Source organism: Gallus gallus, chromosome 2 (assembly GCF_016699485.2).
Source record: "Gallus gallus isolate bGalGal1 chromosome 2, bGalGal1.mat.broiler.GRCg7b, whole genome shotgun sequence".
Taxonomy (NCBI): Eukaryota; Metazoa; Chordata; class Aves; order Galliformes; family Phasianidae; genus Gallus; species Gallus gallus.
Window position 1 is genome coordinate 91,387,996 of NC_052533.1, and position 18,234 is coordinate 91,406,229.

An 18,234-nucleotide genomic window follows, 5' to 3' on the forward strand; every position below is an offset into this window, starting at 1 on the left:
ACAGTGTTGCACTGACATTTCACCTTTAAAAAGTGTCCAGGAAGATTCAAAAGCTTTTGAAACACAATTTATCCTCGCAACCAGCACAGGGCTTATTACTATGAATCTAAAAGTCAGAGGATAGAATATTAACTACTGCAGAAAAGAAAACATAGTGCAGGACCTTCTGTTTGTGACAAAATTACAGAGTTAATGTTCCTGAAAGATCACTTCACCTTTTAAAGCATGATTTTTAAAAAGGTAAAATTTATAGCAATTAAAGCTAATGAAGAAATGCAGCATGAGCTGCTTATGTTCAGGAACTAATAGGTCCACTGAGCATTTCTAAGATTATTTAGCCATCAATGATAATGAATTGACATTGTCAGTGGTGTTAATGTACCAATGCTCTATAGTGCCACTAATCCGATAGCCAATCCTAGCTTTTTTTTTTTTTTTTTAATGTTGCCACTTTATGTTTTTTAAACTACACACTGCCCGATCCTCTCAATTAAAACAGCAGAAACACAGCACAGGCTGTTACACTTCTTTCTCTTCTTTCACATTTAAGGATAGCACGTTCATCATTTGGACCACAGTTAAAACTGTAGTGGGCATTCCTACTTCCTCAAATCCTGCTGAATTCTTCAGGACTGTTAGCTACAGTATAAAAATGTCTTTTCCAATTAAATCAATGTTAATGTATAATTCTTAAAATACATTTTTTGTGCACATTAAGTGAAACGAGATGATTATTTGAACGAGTATATAAATCAGATTTTTGTGAGCGCAGGATATTGTAGCGCATGTCTCTTCAGCCCATTGTTTTGTCGTATCTAGCACAGCTCCATGGTGTTGGTGTAAATTGATAATACAACAACAGACAGAAATGGAAAATAAGTACCTGCTTGGCTACCAGGTATGACATATCAGCAACGTACAGTAAGCAATCAGGTTACCAAAGTCACTAACATTCAAGTCTACTGTTTAAGCCATTTGTGTCAGGAACCACAACCAAGTTGTGCGTTTTCTGAGGCAAGATTCTAAGAACACTTCAACCCCGAAGGGAAGGAACGAATTTTTGAAAAGTGAGAAACTGTACCAAAGCCCAATCCTTTCTTTTCTTTTTCTTTTTTTGTATTATAAGATTCAGTATTAACTATTTCAAGATTTTTGATTTTGTATTGACTACTACACAGTTATATAATGTGATGGCTTTTCATTGTAAGTTAAAAAGGAATTGAAGAAAGAACCACTGTCAAATTTGTTGACAATTTCTGAAGAAAAGTGCTTAACCCTGTGTAAATGGTGAATTTGCAACTGTTAATCATCTTCCATGCCAAATTCTCAGCAATCTATATAGCAGAGATAGCAAATAAGATTTTTCAAACAACGTAAAATAGGCTACGACACATGAAGTTCATTATAAGCATGCTGCAAAATAAAGAGTAGCACAAGTTATTCTACTATTGATATTCAGTGGACTTAAGAATTAGGCTCATACATTTTAATTTCGTGTTACAAGAAGTCAGCAATTAATTTTTGTAAGTGAGTAAAAACATCCAAAGTATCTCATAATGCAGCATGCAAAACTATTTGAAACGCAGACATATGAATCAGTGAAAATCACTCAGCTGCATCTTCAGCTGAAGATTCACTTGTCCTTTAAAATGTGTAACTCACTCTGTCCTGCAGTAGATCAGTATACTAAGACTAAAAAAAAAAAATCCTTCCTGCTTAATATTTTCCCTAACATCACAGCACACCATTCATGTGTGCACTGCATCACTTAATTGAACCTGTGCCGTTCTACACATTAGCCATAAGACTGCTATAGCAGGTTACATAGGTTTGAGTAAAGTGTTTTTATATGATGCATATATTAGTTAATTTCTCTAGCATAATAACATTAAAATATATTTTTAATCAGAAGTAGGGTATTAAAATCCAACTTTGAATGTCCTATGATGTACCATATATGCCATGGCATTTTAAAACCTTTTAAACATTTCTGCTAAATTAATTAGTTTTGCATTAAGGAGTCTCAATGCCTCCTATTAAATGCAACACATTTGAAGGACAATTAAACATTATGAACGATCCTTCTGAGGAAATAACGATTAAATAAAAAAGAAAAACAAGATTTTTTTGGTAGCAAACAAGAACACAAGCATCCATAAAAGACTTCAATTTATTTGTGAAGTCTTATGCCTGCAATATTTTAGACGCATTTGTTTGAAAAACCAGCCTTCTGTTTTGTTTTCGTAAAGAATGAGAACCCTAATGGAGTCCAGAAATCTGTTAATGGTACTAAAATTATAACAGTATAGCAAAAGAAAAAACCCCACACACTAAAGTCTATATTATATATTTTTTATGTCTTTAAATGGAATTTACAGTTCTCCCTGGCAATGTGAATGAACATCCTATAATTTAGTCAATTTACAGATTACAGGTTCAAATTGACCTTGTAGCCCATAAAATTGCTCATCTTCAGTGCAGGATTAGAAGTGGGAAAAGAATGTCATAACTGTATTTAAGGAATTTACCATAACAATGGAAAGGAGGATATGCATGCATAATTTTAGCCACTCTTGCTCACATCACAGTTTTCAATTCTGAAACAATGCATATCCTGCACTCTTCTCCTGGTTAACCATGGTGGAAACCGTTTCAATTTACTCACCCACAGACATGACACTTGTATTCCCTCATCCCAAGGTGCCTCTTGACATGGTTTCTGGCATCTCCGAGCTGAGCTGTTGCAAAGTGGCATATCTTGCACTTGAATGGCTTTGATCCTAAGTAAAATTTAGCATAAGATATGAGTTGAATTAGAATAATATATCACCCACGGTTAAAGAAATAAAAATTCCTGGGAAAAAATAACCTTTAAAAAAGCCTATCCCACATTTAACCTGTTTCAGATTATTGCCTAACGAAAAAAGCATCTTGCACATAAATTTATAACTCCCAGGACACAGATGGTATATACTATACAGTACTCATTAGTTTCCTTAGATTCAACACTAAGGAAACTACTCTCTTAACTATTGAAAATCATTCATTTTTTTCTTTTCTCTCTTTTTTTTTTTTTTAACCAAAAATACTAAAATGAAGGAGATAGCCCTTCAGCAAGATGACAAAAGTTGTTTTATACCATTTCCAAGTGCTGAAACTCAGGTAATGGTCTAAAAGTGGTTTGATATTGGTGTAAACTGAGAATGTAATTTTTTTTAAGCAAGTATATTTAAAGTAAAGTAATTTTACAAGTCTTCCGACACCGAATAGATTTTACATTAGCATTGGTATTTCAGATTTGTTCTGTCACACACAGAAAATGATTCATCACCTAGCCATTGTAATGACATGCAATGTATGAATATACAGTGGATAAAATATTATGCCTTTATGACTGTTTTATGGTCAAGAATTTATGATTATTCTGCAAACCAGAAGTATTGACATTTTGGCTATTATTTATTTCAAGAACAAACTTTAATATTAAATGTCTACTGCAGAACTCTAGAATTATTTCTCCAAGGAAAAAGTACCGGCCTATTTCTCGTATCACAGCAGTGCAGCAAAAAAAGTCAGATTGTTTGTCCGTCTTAATTAACGGGGATCCTCTCTGGACTACAGAAAGATTTTTTTATTTTTTTTTTAATTGAAATAGCTGAATTGGGCACTTGTCGGTCTCTGTGTCACTAAGCAGTTACACTACTCCCCAGAATGAGTGTACATACTAAAGCATGCCATAGCACTTTCCAATTTTCTGACCACTAAATCCTTAAACCAATAAATTAAAATCACAGGACTGCCATTAAAAGTAAGTACAATATGGTCACAGATTCTCCATATTACATTTAGTATATGTTTTGCGAAGTACTTCTTCCAATACAGTTAAGCATAATATGAAATATGTGTTCTTTAATAAATATACATAAAGAGCTCTGATAAGAAAAATGTTACACTAAATCATACTTGATCAATGAACCTTTTTGCTTTGCCCTTGAAACAGAATCTCCTCCAAGAATCCATTGGTGAAATCAAGGATCTTAGTAAAAAATTTTAGAGTCTTAAATTTCAATTTAATTCCCAAAAGCTGACGAAAAATGAAGCATTTAATTTTAATCTTCTAACTGAAATAAAAAAGTCAACAGTACTAAGCACGGGCAGACAAGGTTGAATATTTCACAGTTCAATGACAATGAAGCCAGATCTCTTAATACTTCCATTTCTACTGTTGGAAGTAGATGTAAAATATATTTAGCACCTGAATGGTTATATCTAGTCAGCTTTATATGTTTAAATGTCAAAAGCAGGTTGAGGCTGGAGCTAACAGCAATCACATTCTATCAATCACACCGAAAAACCCCAGTTTATTTAAATGATCCTGATAAAACTAAATTAATCATTAATTTGGTGACATTTCAAATCAACACTGTGTTCTATAAAGAGACCCGTGCAAATAAAAAAGCCTATCCTTGCATTAAATAAAAGAGTATTAAAAGTTGATGTTTTAACTTATGATCTTAGAGACTAATTCCACAATTAATAATTTCAAGACCACGGTCAGAGACGATTTGTTTAATCTATTGGTGTTTATATTGCTGTTTTATATCACGGAATTCAAATACCAAGTGGATTCAATCCTGTGTTCCTTTAGTTTCTCTCCTACTGATTAAATTGTAAATTCGTTCCTCATTCTGTTACTGCAGGTGTCCCGCAGGGCTTCCATACAAGACCTTTTGCTGTTTTCCATTTACATGACTCCTTTGTGAAAAACTGTAGTTCAGACCAATCGTAGCTATCGCGTGCTGACAATACATAAATGTATTATTCTGTTGACTGCTTTCATCCAAAAATCACTGAGGCCTTGAGGTTTTATTTATTTATTTCCTATATCCAGCACTGAATATCTGTTAACATCTCCATTTAAACTCCTTGAAAATCCACTTGCTGGCAGGCTACCGTCAGTACTTATCTGCTGAAACAAAAGCAGTGCATCTCCCTTTCGAGTGAAAGGGAGATGCCTTCCCTGATGCCAAATTCTTTCCAATGTTTTTGGATAGAAAAAAATATATACTTACAATGAAGGCATTAGACTAAAAGTTAAACAAATGGTCAAAAAAATCTGTATCTAGTCTGAAGCTATCTGAAACAATACTGAAACAATTAACCATTTCTTAGCCATATTTAGCACAAACTTCTGTGGTTCTCATCTACCATGTTGATGTGACACTATTGGCTTCACATCTGGCTTTTAGTTCACTGAGACAAATACTTTTGATATAGCCAAATGACTTGAGTAAGTAAATAAATAAATGAAAAACCACAGAATTAGTCGACCCACAAGTTACAGCACGGAAACACAGTGCAAATTTTTCATGGGTAGCAGTGACATAGCTGTGAACCACAGAACTGGGGGAAAAAGTTGAAAAAAGACTAGATTTCTTAAATCATGCAGTTGTTTTACAGAGATGACTGTAGTTAATAATCCTAATCTTACATTAACACAAAAGATACTCAAAACAAAAAATCACTACCCATTCTAAGCCAACTTCGTCTCTATCTGGAGGCACAACTGTGCCTCTAGCTCAGGCCCAATGCAAAGTAAGCAGAACCATGTGAAATACCATTATACTATTTCATACTTTGCTTAGGGTATGGGTAGTAAGATACCACATTTACTTTGGGCAAATCTTCCATTAATTGAGAAACGTGATGAGAAACAAAACAAAGACAATGTGGATGCAGGTGATTTTTCCTCACATGTTGATTGTTAATTAAGTTTATGGGACCTGCATCAATTGAAAACTGAAAAGTCTTCCACCTCTGCTATTCCCTGTATTTGTCTTTACACTTCCTCATTTTCACTTGTCAACACGTGATGGACTTGCTTGTTATCTCCTCTCTAGCAAAGCTTTCTTTACATTTGCAATGTGAAAATCTCTCTGATTATTTAACAGTATTTTGAAACGATATTTTTCTATTAATGGAAATCATTAGTTGTGTCTGTCTACAACTTTCCTTCCTCCCTACTCCCCTAACTATCACCAATTACTCAAATTAAAATTGAGCTAGATAAGGCTAGACACACATACATATATCTACATATCAATCCATATATGTAGAAAAATATATGCACATCTGCATACAGAAGAAATATTTAGAAAAAGCACATAATCAGAACAATAGATGGGAAAACAACTGCAGCTTTCCCCTTGTTATGCATCTGATGTTACCCTGGGACAGATGAGAGGGGCCAGAAATAATGCATTTTGTCTCACTAACAGTATAAGCCCGTGACTATACAACTGGTAGCGTAGGTCATTTCCCTCAGCCACCATTCCCAATAACCCCAAAATATTTATTCAGCTTCGACTGTCATAATACAGACTGGAAGTAAAGTTCTGTGAAACACAAGATCACAAATATGAAAAAGGGGATTGGAAGAGAAATCCTCCTTCCCAATAGATATTAATAAAAGTCTCTGCATTACTATTTATGTGAAATAAGCATAGCATCAGAAAAGCAATCCATTTAAAGGTGCTGTGAGAAAGAGCCTAGATTAAACTCTCATCTGAAACCCTTCTACAACCTCTCCACAAGCACCACTGAAAAATGACTTGCAAAACAAAATGTATTCTTTTACTGCCTTGCATATTTAAGGCCATTCAAAAGCACAATGAAAATATACTTCATGATAAGACCTACAGACCAGATGGTAAAAAGTACACTAACTTTTACTAAATGTTACAATCAATGATGTAACTTATATAAGTAGGGTTGCTTTGTCATATATTGATAGTTACCTCACTTTCACATCCACATTAACTTGATTTTAAATGCAATTAATACATATAGTCAAGGAAGACTAATGGACTACATTCTGCACTTAACCTGGTGGACATTTTCAAATGGCACAAGTGACCAGTGCAAACCTATTTTGCATTGTAAACGACTAAATAAATCTTAATGGATTAAGAATGATCAGCTATCAACACACAAGGGAAATTAAGTGCTGAAATGCCTACATTGATTATTTTAAATTATTAGCCTTACTCTGTTCTTGAATTTGTATGCTTTTAGTGAGCTTTAACACATTTACAAGACTTATTGACTATAATTACAAGAGAATTCAAGTAATGGACACATCAATTATAAGCAACATGTCTTGACCAGACAGTTGCATAAAGAATTCTAAAGAGAGCTCCATTAGCATCTTCTCCTTTAGTTTTATTCCGTTTTATCTGCCGTAAGAGGGCATATTAAGGGCTTATAAAGCTGCTCTGACCATGTGAACATGACTGTCCCTCTAAAGACTTAACGCTGCCTTCAAAGTTGGATACTGGGTGAAACAAAACAGATAACTACGTTATTGACAGGACAGAAGTAATGCTGGAAGTATTAAGTACGTGAGTTATTGGCATACATGACTGCTGCAGTTAAAGTAAAATACTTTGAAAGGTTTGAAATACAATGTCCATGTTCCCCAAGATTAATTTTAAACTTTATTGTCCAGTCATGCCCTCATTTTTTTTTTTTTTTAATAAAAAACTTACAAAACTATTTTAGGATTATGCCAGGAATTACCATACTTCTGTGTTTCTTTTTTCTTACCTTTTTGTTCTCTTCCTTGTAACCATGCACTAAGTTTCAAATACTGCATGAATTTAAACTATAGCTTCCATAATAAGCCATTATTTAAAAGTACAGTAAAATAAACCTTACAGTTTTAATGAAAATATGTTCATTGAAATGTGAATTTATTATTCAAATCCACTCATAAATTCAACCATGGAGACACCACTTGTCTAAGCAGAGCTCAGTGATTTAGAAAAGCTGTCTATTTAAAATAAAGAATGTATGGCAGGTTTATAGAAACATCACAGTGAATTTTTACATAAATTTAGAACTGCAGCTTATGCATTTTTCTACAAAAATGTTTTTAAATTTTCCACTTAAAATTAAACATAAAAATGAATTGAAAGTGTGATCAGCACAGAAACTAAATCAGGTATTACATTCCTGTGCATCACATCAACATTACACACTACCTTCCCAAAAGGCTGACCTATTCCAATTCCCATATCTTATTTCTACAAAAAACTCTCGATGCTCATTATTGGTATTTATTAAGGAATGATGTATTCACAAATTACTATCACGAAGCCTAATGTAATGCTGAAAGTGTAACTGAATTGAAATGAAGTAAACAATGTGGATATTTAACAACTGCAAGGAAAAGAAAGTTAGAACAGCTAACTGTTCTCTTAAAATACCACTGCTGCATTATATAAATTTAAGAACTAATTAATGATTACAATTTAGATTAAAGGGAAGGAAATCTCTCTATATGAAACAAAAAGCAGAAGGGTGACTGCATTTAAAATGTTCTTACATTTTCTGCCCTTTGATCACTGTATTTTCATACCCCTAAAGGTAATTTTGAATTTCATCAGTGGCTCATCAAGCAATATGAATACCAGTTCATAAGAAATGTTAAAGAGATTAAAAACCAGAAAAAGGCCAGCGGTAATAATTCACTCTGTTTGAAAGAGACCAGTTGCAAAGAGAGCATTTCCATACCTGTATGGGTACGAATGTGAGCTAGGAAGGCCATGGAATTGCTACTTCTACACATCTTCCCACAATACTTGCAGACGTTGCCTTGGTTCTCTTCCCTCTCTCTGTTTATTTGCTCAGTGTCCTCCACAATGTACTTATTCACTTCCCGCAGCAGTTCTTCGTGCTGCTCTTTGATATGGAGAAACAAGTTCTGCTCTGAATCAAAGGGCTCCGTGCACTTCACACATTTGAAGGTTGCACCTCCTTCAGGCAGCTCCTCCACGCTTGCCTGCTCATTGCGCATGTGCCCAGCACTGGCCAAGTGCTGATGAAGATTGCTCTCTGTGTAAAATGACTTTCCACAGAGTAAACAATGAAAATGTTTTTCTTTTGAAGGATGTTTCATGGCTATGTGAACATTTAGTCCGCTCAAACCATCTGCTAGAAAGCCACAGTCATCGCAGCGAATACGTGTCAGTTCCCCAAGGGAAATGCCTTCTGACTTCTTCTTTTTCCCACCACTTGGTGAAGCGTCTGCTTTCACTGCAAACTCACCAGTTCTCACTCCACCTGGCACCTGTCCTTCATCTGAATGGTCAATGGGCTCTCCATCTTGATCGCTTTTTAATCTTACTATAGAAGAATCAAACTTGCCAAAATTTTGCATTGCCTTTCGTTTATCATCAGTACTGGTAACTGTTCCTAAAGCCTCATTACTACTTTCTTGCATGCCCTCAGCTGTTGAGCCATCTGCCTCCCAAATACTGTTATTTATAGTTACTTCTGCTTCATGTTGTGCTTCCATAAGGGCTTCTTCCTCCTCCCCAGTAGGATTCTTTTTGAAACTTCTGTCACCCTCTAAACTATGCATATTTTGCACCATCTCTCCAATGTTTCCAGCAAAATTTGATTGCCATGCTGCACTTTTCGTTTCTGGAAGACTTAGCAGAAGTGGGTTATCTTCTTTCAGTGATATTTCTTCAATAATATCTGTGTTTCTACCCTCCGCTTCAGGTTTTTCTCTATTTGCGTCCAAGTTTTCCTTGCCTTTTCCTGAGTTTAAGTTTGTGCCACCTGATCTATTTTCAATTTCTGCCAGGCAATCACCTGAGTTGAGCAGCTCCTGACCATGTCCACTTTTCTGCAACTCACAGGCACCTGCCTCTTTAATTGGTATCCCTTCATCAGGCTCATCAGCATTATCTTTCTGAGGAGCTCCCTGGAATCCTTCACATAAAATGTTTTCTCCTCCATTTTTAGTTTCCTCTTTAACTACGCTTTCCACTGTATTTTGGGAACCGCTTTCTTTAGGCATTTCTGGAAATGCATTTTCATCTAAGGAAATACACTCTGTTAAGCTTTTACATGTACGATCACTTTCTGGTGCATCACTGGCACATTTCATTTCACCTAAGACAGTTTTCAGTTCTCCTGCACTGTGATGGTGCTCCTCTTGGGACAGAGCAGAGCCTTCTTTAGCGATATGTGCTGTGTTTACTTCCTCCACAGACAAACAAACCTGAGATTCTCTTCTAAGTTTATGTTTCTCTGTTGCCGCATGCCTAATCATCTCTCTGCGAGTTACTGCATAGTAGTCACAAGCCATGCAGTAGTATTCAAATTGTTTTGTATGCTTTCGTTTTACATGCAACTCTAATGAAGAGGAAGAATGAGCAGTGAAATCACAGTGTATGCACTTGTTGTCATTTGCACCCACCATTCTTCTCTGGAACCAGGGGTCACCATCCTGAGCATCCTTTGCTAATTCAGGAAATGCATGTTTTATATTTAACGAATTCCTAGCATGCTCCAAATCTGGCAGCCTGCTAGCATTTTCAACATTTTCCTCAGCATTTCCTTGCTCAATTTCTTGACGGTCTATGATAGAATTTCCTAAATCTAAAGTCTGGCTACCATCCTCAACATGTTCACACAGTGCAGGCATGGGGCTGTTAACCTTCTTGCTTGTAGATTCGGAATTTTCTCCTCCAGGGCTAACAATGATCTCTGAGTTCTGTTTTCCACGTCCTTCTATTTCCACACGACTTTTATGTTTTTTGGTTGCACAATGACGTTCCATATCTCCTTTGGTTACAGTGTAGTAATTGCAAACTTTACACAAATAGCTGTACTGATGGCTGTGCTTTCGCCTGATATGAACAGTCAAATTTGTAACACTGGAGGCCAAAAGACCACAGTGGGTACACGTTCTAGAAATAGTGCCTTTGGGTCTCCCTCTTTTTGGTGCATTCGTTAAAACCAATTCATTTTCACCAATTTTTTGATCAACTGAAACAAACTCCTTATTTCTCAATATGTTTTCTGCAGTAGAGGATGGAACATGTACAATTTCTTTATCAAACTCTGTATTCTCATTCCCAGAAATGGAAGGATCCATCACTGTTTTAATACCACCAACCCCAACACAAACCTTTTCAATGCATTCCTCAAAACGCAGTCCAATATTATTTTTCCTAGCATTTTCAAGGTGCTTGCTTCTTTTGATATGCTTCTCCATTCCTTCCTTACTCAGTGAGTAAAGATTACATGCTTTGCAGAGAAAGTGATATCCCTGTGCATGTCGGAGTTTTATGTGCCTTGTAAGAACTGTGGAAGATCTCGTCTTATAAAAACACTTCTTACACTGAAATTGGGTTTTACTCAGAACAGAATGTTTTAGTTCATTTTTCTGATTTACAGTGGAAGAGTCTAGAGGTTTTGTTTTCATTGATATTTTAGTTTCCTTTGCAAGCTTTTGGCTACTATTTGATACTGAGTCTGAATAACTTACCACTTGCAAGGTCAGACCACTGTTACTCAATGGAGTAGCTTGTTGAAATAATGAACTATCATGTTTCTCATCTTTTTGATGATTTATCAGCTCTTCCTGTGTTTGAAAAAAAAGAACACAAGTTGGACAACTATGGGACATATTATGCACTTCAGTCATATGGCTTTGAAAGTTTATCACATTCAAGCTGGTAAATGAACAAAGTTGACAATTAAAGCTACAACTTCCCATCTGGTGTTTAGTATTCTGACAGTGTTGTTGCAAGTCTTCCTTGGCTCCACAGGAATAACTACATGTCTGACAAAGAAACTGAATACTTTTTGTATGAAAATTTACAACATGAATTTCCAAACTTTCTTTGTTCTGAAAAACATGACCACAGTCAATGCAAGTATGATGAACACTAGGATCTGCAGTAAGTTCAACTTCAGAATTTTTAATATTTGTAGTGCTAGAAGAAAGAGTATTTGGCTTCCCTTGAGTAAGATCTTGAATTTCTGACGTAGTATTACAATGACTCTTATCATTTGTTTCTAATCCTGTATGTGATGTAGGGCTTGAATCACTAGGTTTAAGCTGTGTGCTAGAAATATGCTTCACGTATGCTCTTCGAGTTTCAGACTTGCTTCTCTTACCCAACAAATTGTACCTTCTTTTAACTTGCCTTTTTAATCTGAAAGATCTATTTCCTCCAAAAGGAGCCCTTAGCAATACAATATTTCTTTTATGTTCCAGTCTATCAAATCTCTTTGTCACATTTAAACTGCTAACTAGCTTTCTGGTAATTGGAGGGAATTCTGAATTCTGCAAGAAATCTGAAGGTCCAGGTACTTCTAATTTTTCAGTATGAACTTCATTATCTCCTTCTACACTGGAAGAAAGCAGCTTTCCCATCACCTTATCTGTTTTTTCATCAGGAATATTTGTAGATGGTATCATTTCAGCAAGAAGTTCAGTGCCATCATTTTGTTTAGACAAGCTTACATTTGAGTCTTCCAATGCACTGCAAACATTTAATTCTTTTGCATCAGCAGTCCTTGCCTTTAATTTACTACTCCCGGGTCTTGCTCTCACATTCTTCTCTCTGGTTGCAGTAGACTGTGTTTTTTTAAAGGATTTTTTGGTCAATATTTGTACAAATCCTCCCCGTGCAGCAAGATTTTGGCGTCGAAGGTGCGTCTTGCTGAGGAGATGAGAATTTAGGAGATTTTCCTCAGCACTCTGAAAACCACAAAGATCACAACAAAATATCTTGGATTTCTCATGATCTTGCTTAGCATGCGTATGTAATGCTGAATTACATTTAGTTGTGCAACTACAGCGAGGGCATCTTTGCTCTTTGGATTGTTGACAGTGACTTTCTTGCATATGATTTTCTAAATCAGAGCAGGATGGTAAAAACTGATCATGTGTTTTGCCTTTAATATCTTTGTCCATGTTTTCAACTCTACAGTCAACACTGATTTCTTCTGAAGAAGGTAACGTTTCAGGAACAGCAGCTGAAACCTCTTGTGAATGTTTAGTTTCCTTGTGAATTTTCAGTATGGCACCATCAGCACACTTGAAATCACAATGTGGGCACATGAAATTTGAATTACATACATTATCATCATGACAGCCAGCGAGTCCTTCAATTTTTACAGCTCCAGCTTCTATGCTACCTTCTTCTTCAGCTAGAACTTTGTGCAACTTCCTGTCACTGTCTTTCTCATCAGTAGAAGACATCAGCTTTCTCTTTCTGGAGATATTTTCAGGTCTTTCTGCTTCAGCAGTGTCCAAGTTTGGCGATCCTGACAATGGCCTTTTGTTTGTGCCACTCTCTTTCCTTTTCTTTTCAAGGTTCCTGAAAGCTTCATCTGATATGAGCCTTGTTCCCTGCTGAGACAAAGAGTCACATTCAGTGTTGTCTCCTGATGCATTTCTCAGGGAGTCTATTCTCAGCTTATTTTGTAAAATCTCGTCAGCGTCATCTCTCTTCTGATTATCTTCTTCATCCATTTTTAACATGGATATTGTCAACTTTCGTCAACAAAATTGTAGATCATTTGGTTTAGTACCTATAAAAGAAAAGAATTTGTATTAGCTTTGTATATACAACCAAAATTTATATGGCTCAAGTTAAAAAACAAGAACAAAAAAAAATGCAATAGAGCAAATTAAAATTGTGGCAGGAAGATAGACACAATAAAAGATACAAGGCTGTAATTTCAGTGTTGAACCTTATGGCAATAAAGATCAAACCAGCTTTTTGGCACTTGGTTACAGAGCTCCTACTATGATGACTACCATTTGACCAAGCACTGACTTCAAGAGATGTTCTGCAATCAAGTAATACACGAATAGCATTGCTGAGATTCACAAGCTTAGCAACCCTAAAACTATGTAAATTTGATTTAAGCGTTTAAACTTTTACAGGCTTAAACTTGGGCAGATAAGCCTAATTTTTGTTTCTAAGCACATTTTTTGGATATTCTACACACTAACAGATTTCAGTGAATCAGTGATGGAATATTCAGCTTTTCCGGGTCAAGAAATCCAGGATTACTGATTTAAAAGCTCCCAGGAGGAAATGGCCACGACTGCAAGAAGCAAAACAAAGCCAACACAAACTTCAAGTAGTATGAGTATGACGTTTTCTAAATGGGAAGGAAAGATTACTCATCAAAGAGCAAGAGGAAAAATGCTAATAGCGCCATGTTATAAAAAAATTATGTCACTAGTCCAAACATAGTTCTCCACCACTCCTAAAATACCTTCTATCCCCTTGAGCTTTATTTGCCAAAAAAAAAAAAAAAAAAAAAAAAAAAAAAAAACGGAGGGGAGGGGAGGAAGGGAGGGAAAGCATCTTTGAAGCTCAGCACAAACCCTAGCCATCCAAATTCAGTTACCAAAAGCTTTCTCTTAGCTGCCCAGTGTGACCTTCCAGCTCCCAAAAAGATGCCACCACCAGAAATCTGATGCTACCAACTCAATTTATAAGGAGAATAAGAGTGAGAAACACAATACAGACCTTTATTCCCTTTTATGTTTTGATATGATGTGATTGAGAACTGGAAGTGCATTTCCTTTTAACAGTTGATTAAATACTAAATGTTTATCTGTGCTTTATGCTATGATGTAAACATCAGTTTGCTACAGATCCAAGTATCCAGATTTTTGTTCAGTTACCGAACAAACAAGGCCATGACCACACATGTAAGTACTTCCTGTCAAGACTAAATAATTGTAATGTCGATAGAGACAATGTAGGGAACAAAAAAAGTATGCAGCTACATTTAAAAACAAACATTTTTGAGGACAAATTAACAAATGGTTAAACTGGGGAAGGTACCCAAAACAGCTGGACTTATTATCTATGGAAGTAAAAACAAAATTGCTTTTCTGCTCAATCACGAGTTAAGCAAAGTCTACGAGCAACTGAGTACATAGAGGTCACATATATTGAACAGATCTGTTTTCCAACTGCAGATCTCTCACTGAGGAAAAGCACTGGTCGAACTTATATCCTGTTATACCTAGCCTTTTAAATGAGAAAATAAAACCTCCAGATCACAGTAGCCCTTTTGAAGGATCCAGATACTGCCTCTTTGTGTTTTTCTGATTCTTATACCATATTATTTTATCTTATTCACTAAATCATGATAGAAAATATCACTCCGATAGAAGTAAAGCAATCAGGTCTATATTTTTAGCCAGTGGAAGCAAGTATCCTGTCAGTATACTCAAAAACACTACAGCAATTATTAGCAGAGGAGAATGAAGTCTTTCAAATGCAAGCATACCATGTGAGTACTATTTGTGATACGGAAAAGGGATCAGATGAAAATTGTGTTAACTGGAGTACAGTTAAGAAATATCAAGAGATTTCTTCAGTGATGAGCCCCACAAGTCCATCCTTAATGTCTGCAAGCAGCAACCATGGGTCCTTTTTCTCACTGTGCTTCCACAGCCCACTACTGAGACCTTACCATTCTTCCCTTATATGACCTGGGGGGAAAAAAGCAGTTTTTCCTTGCTGTACAAGACAATTTGCAATCTCAGAGCAATTCTCCATCTTCTTTATAGGATTCTTTCCTCTCAGACCATTTGATTTATCAGAGAACCTGTCCAGCAGTGAACTAGTACCTGCACTGGAAATTTCCACTATCAAAGGCCATAGATGGATAATTAGTGGCTTCTCCATTGACAAAAATTCACACATTCGAGCTATATTAATAAGAAGAGGATTTGTGGCTCCTCACCATACTCTCTTCTGACATGCTTCATGCCCATTCAAAGTCATCCTATAATTTGATTTAAACCTTAAAGTGCTGTCACATCTAGATCAATCTCTGACAGAAATTGCAAACCACTTTCAGCCAGAGATGCAGTAATCACCTAAGGTGGATGCTACCCAGCTGTCACAGAAAGGCATCAGCTAGTCTCAGAACAAGCCTTTCCTGCCATACCTGCTCAGCTCATTTCCAGTAGCCACCTGCAAACCTCAGAAAAGGTGGCTGGTTATTTGCATGCCGTACCTGCAGGCTGAGCCTCACTTCTCATCATTTGTTCACTAACTCTTCAATAGAAGTTCACCCTTCTCTGTGCACTAGGAAAAATCCCAGATTGCAATCCCAGCTCTGGCAACCTTGTCTGGTTGGATTCAAGTCAGCTGTAACGCATCAATTAAGGACTACTTCACACACTTAGAAAAATTATGTATTTCCTTTATTTTATCTTTATGAACTGTAGTCGCAAATGGGTTGCTAGGCAAATGTAAAATGCAAAATTCAAATCTCACAGGTGCTGTCAATAAGTTCAGTGTGAAATTAAAATAGTCACATACACAACACAAACATGCAAAGCAGTTATATGTCCCAGCCTTCTTACATAATCCCTACAGCTCTCCAGGATGCACTCTACTTCACCTACACTCAGTATTTCTCATGAAGCCAACAACCCCACATCTGTCTCCACAACTCCCAACAGGTATCACCAAGGTGGTAACTCCTTGACTACACAGAACAAGTGAGGTATAGGAACAACTACACGCTTTTACACTCTTCTTCAACCCACAAATGAGTGAGGCAGATTTGTCTCTGCCCCGCTGCTATGTAAACTGTGTCAAAACAGCACCACATGGCCATGAGTTTCCACCTGCTTGAAACCATGATCCATGTAGAGCTCTCTAAATAAATGAAACAGTGAGATGACTGCTGTTGACTCACTAAAATTCTATCAATTTGAGTAATTAAATTTTCTTAAGTTGCCTTTAGGAAAGGAGCGCTTCTTCTGAGGTAGATAGCAATGGCTGTTGTCACTACTTTTTGCTTGGGACAACAGTCAGAGATCTGCTGAGATGGGGTCAGTTTTCCAAATCCTAGGCAAGATCTGAACCCCAGCACAGAATCATGTCTCAGTTTCTCCCTGCTCTAAACTTTACTCAGGTAACAGTTGTGTCTCCAACACAATTTTCATTGCATATGCCTCCATTTTCTCAATGGGATAGTAAGTGCCTCGCACCGAAAGGAAGCTTTGAGCAGACTTCTTCTCATGTTCCTGCATGGATTTACTGCACAATTTACTACTTTTACTTGAAGGACGCATTCAGCACTGCATAAGCTTCTTCTAGACAGAAGCTATCTTGGCATTATTTTGCTTTGGCTTCCCATACTTCTTCCTGTACTGGAAGCTTCTCTCCTGAAAGTGGCTTCTCAGCTTTGCCAAACAAGAGGGCAATGGCAAAGCAACAAGCTAGTCACAAATCTGAATGGTTCCAACCCTCAGCCTGCATAAGCCAATTCACCTCACTCTCATCAGAGCTACTACAGTAATGATAGGCTAGCCTACAGTAAGTATTAATACAGGAAACAATGCATGAAAGAAGGCATCAAAAGCACTCCAAGTTTTTACAGTCCCAGTGACCACAGCTAAAATGTGATCCAATCGGCTAAATGTTTTTTTGTTGTTGTTGTTTTTTGTTTTTTGGCTTTGTTTTGTTTTTGACAATAGATCATGGATCAAACCTCAGGCTGGAACCTACTTCCAGTGTGACTGAAAACAGTCATCAGCCTGATGTTGACAAACTCATATACTAGCAGAAGTACAGAAGGACAGTTCTTGAAGTTGTAACCACCTTATTAATGGATCAACAAGCCTAAAAAAAAAAAAAAAGGCAAGATGCAAGCTCTCATGCTTTTCAGTCTGTCTTCACTTTTTGAGGATTCTTGTTAAGTTTTTACAAGTAACAATTACCCAAAGCACAACAATAGGTAACCACCCAATGTATTGCACAAATAAATCAGATGTGATTTATGCAGGCCCTGAGCCTGCACAATAAAATCGACATGAACAACACAGCAGGCCTTTGGGAGCACAGAACGGAGCCAAATCTTCAGAATTTCAGCAGTTTAAAACTCAGTTCTGTCAAACAGCTCTCTCTGAACATCACCCTCGATGTTCAAAACGAAGCTGCTCTTACTCAAAACTGAGTTGACTTTTTGTAACATAAATCTTCTGTTAATGTTCATATAAATTAAGTATAGCTGAACAGATTCTTAAAGGATATGACCAAAAATTAATTTGGCACATTAGCTCCAGGTTAACAAATTCTTCTGCTTGGAGACAGTGATACATTACCTAATGCATTTTAAGGTTCTTTGCAGCACATTGCTGTTCATAAGTTTTCAAAAGAAACCTGTTGTGGCCCTAACATTCGAGATAAGCTCAATAATTCTACTGGAAATATTAGCTAAGTACTAAGCACAATGTTTTTCTTCAATAATTACTCAAATGTTCACAGGAAGTTAGACATCTTTTTAAGATCTTCAGAATGTCACGTGTGCTACATCTGCATAGGAAAAATACCAAAATCTTCACCACGTGTTTTTAAATTACAAGTCCATAACACA

At 36.5% G+C, this 18,234-nt stretch overlaps 1 protein-coding gene across 6 annotated transcripts in view; it reads right to left on the reverse strand.

Annotated features, from left to right (window-relative positions):
• Positions 1 to 18,234, reverse strand: part of ZNF407 (zinc finger protein 407) — a 338,606-nt gene that overhangs the window by 298,564 nt on the left and 21,808 nt on the right. For 5 of the 6 annotated variants that reach the window (XM_015282425.4, XM_040695661.2, XM_040695662.2 and 2 more), the window contains 2 exons: positions 8,575 to 13,401; positions 2,666 to 2,780 (listed from right to left, as the gene is read on the reverse strand). In XM_015282425.4, coding sequence (XP_015137911.2) covers positions 2,666 to 2,780; positions 8,575 to 13,351 — 4,892 coding nt within the window. In that variant the 5' untranslated portion in view covers positions 13,352 to 13,401. Of the gene's footprint in view, positions 1 to 2,665; positions 2,781 to 8,574; positions 13,402 to 15,126; positions 15,332 to 18,234 lie in introns of all 6 variants that reach the window. The other variant, XM_046933043.1, reaches the window with a different exon arrangement.